The 9722-nt window shown below is 45.6% G+C and overlaps 1 protein-coding gene across 3 annotated transcripts; it reads left to right on the forward strand.

Annotated features, from left to right (window-relative positions):
* Positions 1-1017: 1017 nt before the first annotated feature.
* Positions 1018-8983, forward strand: bmp2a (bone morphogenetic protein 2a). Of its 3 annotated transcripts, none has more exons than XM_041182878.1 (3): positions 1018-1506; positions 4700-5067; positions 7780-8983. In XM_041182878.1, exons 2-3 carry the CDS (start codon positions 4707-4709, stop codon positions 8622-8624), a joined length of 1206 nt encoding a protein of 401 aa, XP_041038812.1. In that variant the 5' UTR covers positions 1018-1506; positions 4700-4706; the 3' UTR covers positions 8625-8983. The 3 variants fall into 3 exon arrangements, with proteins under 3 accessions (XP_041038812.1, XP_041038815.1, XP_041038813.1); XM_041182881.1 differs by lacking the exon at positions 1018-1506 and adding an exon at positions 3099-3642; XM_041182879.1 differs by lacking the exon at positions 1018-1506 and adding an exon at positions 3854-4102.
* The last annotated feature ends 739 nt before the right edge of the window (positions 8984-9722 follow it).

The raw sequence follows: 9722 nt of genomic DNA on the forward strand, positions 1-9722 counted from the left end.
ACGTTTCGTTATTTTCTGCCCACGCTTTTCATTTTGCAAGGTGGGAAGTGTCTGGTTTGCTGAGTGACCAGCTGGGCGGACAAGACGCGGTGCTTTCTGCAGATCCCAGCAGACACTGTAAACTGACATAAAAGCAGAAAACGCTGGGAATACTCAGCAGGTCTGGCAGCAGGCGGCCAGAGAGAAATATGGGGCCACATTTCAGCTCCTCTATCATGAAAGGTCAACCGACCTGAAACGTGAACTCTGTTTCCCTCTCCAAAGACGCTGCCTGATCTGCTGAGCATTCCCAGCGCCTTTACTAGATTTTATTTCAGCTGTCCAACATCTGCAGCCTTTTGCTTTTTTAAAGGGACAGTAAGCATTTTTTTGAAGGGATCTGCAGCTCAACGAATAATAAAATACCTCCCACCCCCCCCGCCGCAGGGGAGGCGGGGGGAGATAAAATAAAGATTTGCATGCTGACTGGGAACATTGCTGAGCGAAGAATGGGGACAGTTTCTGCCGCCAATTGGGGTCTTACAAGACCCGACCAGGTTGTAACATGTGCCATTGCATCTTTCAATAATGTCCATTAACCCTGTGTATGTCCACCCTATAGGTGCCGGGTAATACAGATATGTCGGCGAGTGTCTGGAGAATTGTTGGGGACAAGTAATCCACAAAATTAACAACAACAAAAAAGCTGAAAAAACTCAGCAGGTCTGGAGAGAAAGACAGTTAACCTTTCGAGTCCGTAATGACTTCTTCAGAGCCTTTACCCACAACATGAATCCGTTGGTAGCCAGCATTACTTTATTGGAGTTAATTAAAGTATAAAAACAAGATATAGAGATATCCGTGATTCCAATCACGTTGAGTTTCCCAGTTAACTAGACGATGTTTAAAGATTTGATTATTGGCGGGTAAAATCCATATCATGTTTTTTTTTCGCCACCACTCAGGACTCGGAACGAGTAGTTTCTTTTTAAAACCAGTCCGCTTTGTAACACTTCTCTCTCTCTCTCTCTCTGACAGAGAAAAACCTGTGACAGTGTTTAGGAAACTCCCTGTGTCACAGACACAGCATCAGTCACCCTGTTTACACTCTCAAACAGGACCTTTTTCTTAAAAAAATACAAAAATCCTCTGTGATGTAATGACGTTAGATGAAGATCGCCTCTCAAATGAGTGAGTCATTTCAGTGCTGTAAACATTCCCGGTGCCAGCCACAATATAGGGAGGACGAAGTGAAGTGAGTGAGTGAGAATGCGCCTTGCATGAGCGGCTGTGAAGTCATCCACTGGAAGAACTGACTTGCTGCGGATCCTTTAAATCGGGCGCCCGGAGCCTCCTCTCGCGTTTGTTGCGTACACCCAAGGATAACCTCTTGTGCCTCCGAGATTGATCACCCAGTGAAATGGTTCGATTTTCCTTCCCGTTCTGCACTTTCTCATCAAACCCCGCTGACAGGAGCAGCCGGGTTTTTGCTGCAGCTACCTGATCTAATGCAATATTCTTAATCAGGTAAGGGGGTGGGGGTGAGGGTGAGGGGGGTTTCTGAGATTTAACTCATTTTCTTACTTATTTTAAATTGATTGATCACACCAAGCCAATTGGAACGAATGATTATTACTACTACAGGATGACTGGGTCCTTATAATTGATACACTTTCAATTGCTTTTAACTTTGTATTTTTATTATTATTCAGCCACATGTCTTACTGTTCTTTCTGACCAGAGTTCCCTGATGCACAGCCATGCCCCATAAGCATTGTTTTATTCCCTCTTATCATACACTTGTTCTCCTCTCTGGTTTTGAGATTCTGTCTCTCTCTCTCTCTACCTTTTCACCACCTCTACTTCTCTGCCCAAACCCCGCTCGCCACGGTTACCCCAAATGATTTTCACACCTGGGAGATTTAATTTAAAAAAAAATTATTTGTTAAGGTTATAAACTGCAGCGGGGAGGTGTTGGGGGTGGGGGGAGAGGAGGAGAACCGGATCTGTGTTAGCGGAGTGTAAAGAAAAAAATTGATTTGACTCTCCTGCGTTCGAGAGCTGTACAAAGGAGCCGTTGTACATGGAAGTTTGGAAAATTCAACCCCTCTGCTCTTTCGCCGTCTTGACCAGGGGTTGGCGCACTGTTCATGGAGCTCTTGCCTTTTCCTCTTCTTTACAACATGTCAGACCTCACCTTGTTTCGTTGGGGAATTTCTCCCCAAATCTTACCCGAACGGACCCGTGTGCTTCCCCGAAGCGCATCCCCGCTCCGATCATTAAGTCTTTACTGATGGTTTGCTGTTATTTTGTTTTGTGTGTGTGGGGAGGTGGTGGTGGGGGGGGGGGGGGGGGGGGGGGGAGAAAAGTCACACTGGTAGATTAGCAAAAAAAACTCTCGTCCTGTTATTAAAACTTCTATAAATATATATAAAAAAATCCAAGGAAGCTCCTTTCCTTTGGCAACGCCGCTCCCCGTCCCTCCCTTCACCTCTCGGACTAACCTATTCGCGTGTAGATTGGTAAAGCCCCGTTTCTGACTGTCCCAGCGGGAGTTCCCAGAACCATCGCTGTAAGCGCCTAGATCATATCTCCAGATTAAGAGTAAATAAATCTCGCACGTACTGTAGACGAGAGCCTCTTGATTTATGGGTCGCCTCAAGAAATGTTTTAAGCAAACTCGGGCCCTACCTTTTTCTTTTAAAAAAAATAATAATTTGAGTTAAGCATACGGGTGAGGTTAGACTTAATTCCTGTGATGGCTTCTACACACAAGCAGGCCATTTATAAATGGATAATATGATCTGTCCTTCAAAACTACCGTCCCATGAAATAATTATAGGCCAATATATCATCAGTCAAGGAGTGAAGGAGAGTGGTTGTTTCGGGGCGAGTTCGGGTTTTGAAAGGGTTAAAAGGCGGTATTTAGGAGGTGTGCGTGTTTTTTTTAAAAGTGCATTTGCAGAGATTTTTCCTGCACACTTTCCGCGTTTCCTCCTCCCCTCCCCTCCCTCCTCAAACGCGAAGGGCGGTTTTACTGTTGCTGCCTGCCTGCCTGCTGCCACATCGCAGGACTACCCATGCTCTATTTCTTCAGACTGCTCAGAAAACCATCTATTGCAATGATCTGAATGTCGAGACTGTGTCAGGAATCATTACCGCACTTGATTGGCAGAACGCCGCTTTGTAGTGACATCAGAGAGCAACAAAGGACGTGTGTGTGTGTATATATATATATATAAACCTCCTTCAATTACTATGCAGCAGGAACAGGAATCACATCAATAAAAATCCCACCGAAAATACATGCTGCAATCTCCTGTGGATTTTCTATATATATAGAAGGACCCATCTTGTTAAGAAATGATGGATTTTTCTTAATCGCTCATTGTTTAGGGTTTCGCGAGGAAACCCAAGTGATTTGTTTGGATTCCGTTCCCTTTTCGTGAGTCGTATACATTTAAATGCGTTTTAACATATATGAAAAGGAAGTTTGCTCCCTCTCCGCCTGCTATTGATTGGTGTAGAAAGGTGCATCGCTCTCTGGACATCTTCCTCACGCCTGAATTAGAGAGAGAGAGCTAAACAGAAGTGAAAGAGGATTGAACAGCGAACAATGTGGGTGACAGGAGAGTCCTGAGCGGACCCAGGGAGCCAACACAGGTAGTACCACTCTGGTCGCAGGACACATCGATTCATTGGCTCTCACTGTAAAGGCTACTGCGTGCGAGGGAGAGAGACAGACAGAGAGACACACACACAGGCAGAGGGGACTAATGCGCTCCAGACAACCCCTTCTGGATGTGAAAGCAGTCGAAAAACGAGAGGGAAAGGTGGAACAAAATCGTGTTATCATTCCCACTATCACCACCCCCCATCCCCAATCCCCCGTCCCTTCCCTTCCCCTCCCCTCCCAAACCAGATGTTTCGGCGTCTTGCAAGCCTTGATTTTCGGGAGGGGGTAAAGAGAGAGAGAGGAGCTAACCGGGACGGAGCTGACAGAGTGCGGAGACTGCAGGCGGTGCTGTCAAGAGACAGGCAGGATTTCATAGCTCCCCAAGACCTGCGCGTTTACATGGACCGCTGCTGTATCTGAGCTGGGGCGCCTTGTTCAAGTTGAAAGGTAAAGCGGGGAGGTTTGGGTCGGGTTGGAGAGTGGGGAGGGGTGGGAGAGAAGGTGCATTTGGCTGTAGTGAAGCCCAGGCACCAGCAGTGGCGGAGCGAGCACCTGTCCGTCTGCTCTCTGATCTGTCCCATTCTCCACAGACACAACAGCTCAGCCAACATAAACAAGGCGGCTCACATCCACACGTGTGTGTGCTCGGTCCCCCTTCCCTCCTCCCCTTCCTCCGCTTATCCACCCCCCACCCACCCACTCGCCTCCCCAAAAAAACACTTTTCTCCTTACTTCATTCAAAATTAAAGCAGATCACCCCCCCCCCCCGCCCCTTCCCCTTTCCCTCACCCTTTAACAGATCTATCATCACCAAACTGGGGGAGGGAAATCCCTCTCACTTCTCGACTGCGCTCTTACAATTTCCTTATCTTCTCTCCCCTCTCCTTATCTCTTGCCTGTCATTGTATTTCCCTCTTTGCCTGTCCCCTATCCCCCACCCGCCACCACCCCTCCCCTCCTCTCATTTTCATTTGTGCGTGTCTTGTCTGCCTGTTGCCATTTGTGACCCTTGCACGGATTAACATCGCCTGTCCCCCTCCGCAGAGGCACGATGACCGCTGGCAGACGATCTCTGATGGTGCTCCTGCTCTGTCAGGTCCTCTTCGGAGGCTCGGCCGGGCTCATCCCCGAGGTCGGCCGGAGAAAGTTCGCCGAGCAGCGGGAGGCCAACTCGGGCCGGGCGAGCCCCCTGCAGACCGAGGACATGCTCCAGGAGTTCGAGCTGCGGCTGCTCAACATGTTCGGCCTCCGGCGCCGCCCTCAGCCCAGCCAAAACCCGGTGATCCCGCAGTACATGGTGGACCTGTACCGGCTGCACTCCGGCGAGGAAGGGCGGGCTGGCTCGGTCCTGTCCCACTTCCCCGAGAGGCCAGCCAGCCACGCCAACACAGTCAGGAGCTTTCACCACGAAGGTAAGATTCAGGGAGAACTAACCTTTTCAGACAACCAAACATCCCAACTGCATTAACCTGGGGGCGACAATCAAATGTCACACAAATCATACCTGGACAGAGTGTGGCCACATAATAGCACACTCCTCCCCATGCATGTAAAATAGACACAAACACAGAGAACGTGTTTATACAGTGTCCGTTTATGTATTTAATCGTGACCATTGGCTCTATGACCGAATTCAAAAGCGCACTCATTTCATTTTGGCTCTTTTTACGTTGCATTTCCTGTTAGTTTGTCACTGGGCTCACACAGTACAGTCAATTGCTAGCAGGTACAACTCTCTCTCTCTCCCTCTCTCTCTCTTTCTCCACCCACTGAAATTCTGCTGCAGTTGCCAGCTGTCCCGTGCTGAGTTTCTGCCCCAGAAACCAGGGTAGGTGGGTGGGTGAGGGGGAGGTAGAAGTTTTGCTGTGAGGTCAAAATACATCGCGTTCGTTATCGTGGAATGACGACCTGGTGAATGATTTGCTATTCTTTATATATACAGGTGACGCGGGCACATTTTTGCATTCCAAGATTAACTGTGCAACTACAATGGCCATAAATATTTATCCTCCCCGTAAGGCACCTGAAGCTTATCTTATCTGGGGTTTTGCCTCTTGTGTGCGGAGAGGCTGCAAGATTTTGTTTCATTCGGGATGTTACATCTCTTTTGCAGATCTCTCTCTCTCTCACACACACACACACACGTACCTGGGACTTGATACTTTAATAGTCTTTACTGACACGCTAGTGAACGAATCCTTTGTCGCTCACACAAATCTTTTGAATTATTGATATTGGGTCTCTGTAGAGTTTAGACGATGCATTGTTCTTGCATCGATTGCATAAAGATAGTCCGGGGAACCCTTCCTGCAAACCTCTCCTAAAATGACACAGAGAGTGAATTCGTATTTACGTGTCTTGAAAGTTTGCAAGACTGAGATATTAAACATTAAGTAGAATTCTCATGCACATCTTTATTTACAAGAATATCGAATCAGCTCTCCACCACCTCCCCCCCCCACCCCCCCCCCCCCCAAACAAAATACCACTGCCAGTCTTAATAAATCCACCGTGTTCAGAGAGAGAGAAAAAAAGTATTTGCATCTGATGCCAATCTTGTATCGTGGTGTTAAAGCGGCTTCGAGGTCCTAAGGCCCGCATGCTATCACTAATACTGGTGAGACACTGGAGTTTAATTTAAACCGGCCTGGTTGAATCCTGCACAAAAGCTGCAGCTACACTCCGGCTCTTCAATTTTGTTTCGAATCCATTTAACTTTTAGTTACAAGTAGACAATCATGCTTCATTTTTTACCACCACCTCCCCCTCCCCGACCCCCAGCAACCTGTCCCCAGCTGAAAATAAATATGAAAATTGACCATGTTATACATTCTTGAAACAGGAGCAAGTCCTGAGATAGTCATAGCGTCTTTTAGCCTGTGTTAATATCGCACAACATGTTTGATCAAATAGATAAAAGCAAAAAAACTGCGGATGCTGGAAATCCAAAACAAAAACACCTGGAAAAATTCAGCAGGTCTGGCAGCATCTGCGGAGAGGGACACGGTGTTGTGTTGAAGGGTCACTCGGAGTCGAAACATTAACTGTGTCCCTCTGCGCAGATGCTGCCAGACCTGCTGAGTTTTTCCAGGTATTTTTGTTTTAAGTTTGATCAAATGTACAGACAGGCACAATGACAGAATAAGACAATGCAGCGTGTTTAGAATGTGAATGAGATTATCTGCAAATCACTTCAGAGGCTAAATCCTGAAAGGTAATTACAGAATATGATGCTATCTCTTGAATAAGCCAGTGTTTGCAAGTGGCACAAGCATGTGGTGATCTAGGGACATTGTAGTCTGGTGCAGTTCTGTATTGCACTGGCAATAAGGGACCCTTGAGCACAGTCAGGTGTGACAAAGTCCCCTCCCCGCCCCACCCCTCCCCATACAATTCTTTGCACCTTCAGTCTGAGCGTGGCATCTCAGTTCTGGGGTTGCAAAACATTAAAATGCATCTTCCAAACAACTCAGCAAAGCTGAGCGAATGAACACTTAGCAGTTTTGCGAGTGGAGTTCTTGACGATTCAAACATCTCAGGTTGGATCCTCTGCATGGACCCACCACTAACAATTTGGAAGCATTCCTGTGAGGAAGGACATTGATGCAAAAATAAGGACTTCAGTCAGATTACCAGGCACGGGAGTAGAACGGGTCTATGTTTCTTCTGCCTAACAGTTAAGGTTTAAAACTAAAAATAAACAGGTTGATTTCAATACCTTTTGTTTACAACACATCCCTGCCCTAAAATGGCTGACATGCAAATATCATTTCAAATTTACAGCCTGATCAAGGTGGGAATTTGTCTCGAATACAATATAACCAGTTGGACTGTTACTTTTTACACTTTTCTCAGGTTGCGAGGATCAAATATACCGCAGGGTTAATATTTTGTCAGTGAAACATGGAAAACAAGGGGAAAGAAATCTTCTTATTCAAAGCATCCTGTGATGGGATTACTATTTATTGACCATTTATATTGATACTGTAATGACTACACTATGTCATAATTAACCCAAACATTAAGTGGTTGTATTTCATGTATGTCAACATGATGTCAGGTCACCTTTACCAGTGAGCCTTGCAATGTGGCTAACGGTGGTTCTGATACCTTTCTCATCTTAGAACCAATGGAGGAGCTGCCTGGGGCCAGAGGAGAGGCAACCTACCGATTTTTCTTCAATTTGAACTCTATACCGAAGGAGGAGCTCATCACCTCGGCAGAGTTGAGGATCTACCGCGAGCAGGAGCGGGAAGCCTGTGTGAACGCCAGCGGTGGTTACCATCGCATCAACGTTTACGAAATTCTCAAAGTGGCAGCGACCTCTGGCAGCGATCCCATCACGCGACTGCTGGACACAAAGCTGGTGCACCACAATGTGAGCAAATGGGAGAGCTTTGATGTCAGCCCTTCTGTTATGAGGTGGACCGTACAAGGGCAGCCCAACTATGGGTTTATGGTGGAAGTCATTCACTTGGACCAGGAGTGCAGACATTCTAAGCGACATGTCAGGATCAGTCGGTCCTTGCACCAAGATGAAGAAAGCTGGCCCCAGAGGAGGCCTTTGTTGGTGACGTTTAGCCACAATGGCAAAGGACATACTCTTGAGAAAAGAGTGAGGCGTCAGGCCAAACACAAGCAGAAGAAAAGGCACAGGTCTAGCTGCAAGCGGCATCCTTTATACGTGGATTTCAGTGATGTGGGGTGGAATGACTGGATAGTGGCACCTCCGGGATATCATGCCTTTTACTGCCAAGGAGAGTGTCCCTTTCCATTGGCAGATCACTTAAACTCAACGAACCATGCCATTGTGCAGACATTGGTGAACTCTGTCAATGCAAACATTCCCAGGGCGTGCTGCGTCCCAACGGACCTCAGTCCCATCTCAATGCTTTATCTTGATGAATACGACAAAGTTGTATTAAAGAACTACCAAGATATGGTTGTGGAGGGTTGTGGATGTCGTTAAAGCAGAAAAAAATTTATCAGAAAAAAACCTTGACACTTTACTATTTCCCAATGAAGACACTATTTATATTAAAAAAAATTAACAAAATAGAAACATCTATTTTGAAAATATATTTATGGTTACTTAAAAAGAAATTGGGAAAATAAATATTTTAATCAGAGAATTGTTCCTTTTAAATGTTTAATTGTATTTCAGATGTACATGTTTATATGGGTTTCACCCCCAACACATGAAGTATAATGGTCGAATTCCTATTTTGTATTTATTGCTATTGTAACCACTTTTTAGAAAATAGCTAATTTGTATTTATATGTAATCAAAGATAAATATAGGGTTTGTACATAAATCGTCAATCCACATCTGTCTGAAGTATATGTGCTTGAAAGAAAACTCGCAATGAAACCTTTTTTCTCAGCTGGGGGCAGGCAGACTAAGAATCTAAAATGTTTCAGAACGTGTACCAACGTGAGTCCCACCATTTCAAAGCGCTTTCTGACATGTGGCACATTAAAATTTTTGGCATAGCAATCTTGAAAAGCTTACCGATAATAAGATGAAGGGTTTTAGGGACTGGAATGCATACAAAAGTAATTGTTGTGAGGTCCAAATAGCAAACAGTGTAAAATAACACTGGGTTGCTCCTTGTAGTTTACAGGTGGTTAAATTAGATAAAGGCCAGAGGCAAAATGGACCCGTTATTCAACTTCTAGTGAGATGAAGCGTGAATGCTGGGAAAAAAATCTTAAATCCCATCTTTAAAAGGAAGAAAATGTGCCAACAGAGAGCTTCATAAGCAAGCAGCAGCTTGGTCCAGTGATGATACTGAAATCTCTGAGTCAATAGGGTGTGATTTCAAGATTTGGCCATATAATCTAGTTTCATCATACTGAGAGGGACCTCCCTCTTAGATTTTTAACTAAAGGTCTCACCTGCTTGTGCCCCATTTAAAGAAAAGCATGAGGTGTCCTTCCCAACATTTCTTCCTCAAGAAGAGCAATTATCAGGTCATTTGTCTCATAGATATGCGTAAATTGCATTTGCCTACACACCAACAGTACTGAAAATTCAAAAGTAATTAACTGAACAGGAAGCACTTTG

This window comes from Carcharodon carcharias, chromosome 2 (genome assembly GCF_017639515.1).
Source record: "Carcharodon carcharias isolate sCarCar2 chromosome 2, sCarCar2.pri, whole genome shotgun sequence".
Taxonomy (NCBI): Eukaryota; Metazoa; Chordata; class Chondrichthyes; order Lamniformes; family Lamnidae; genus Carcharodon; species Carcharodon carcharias.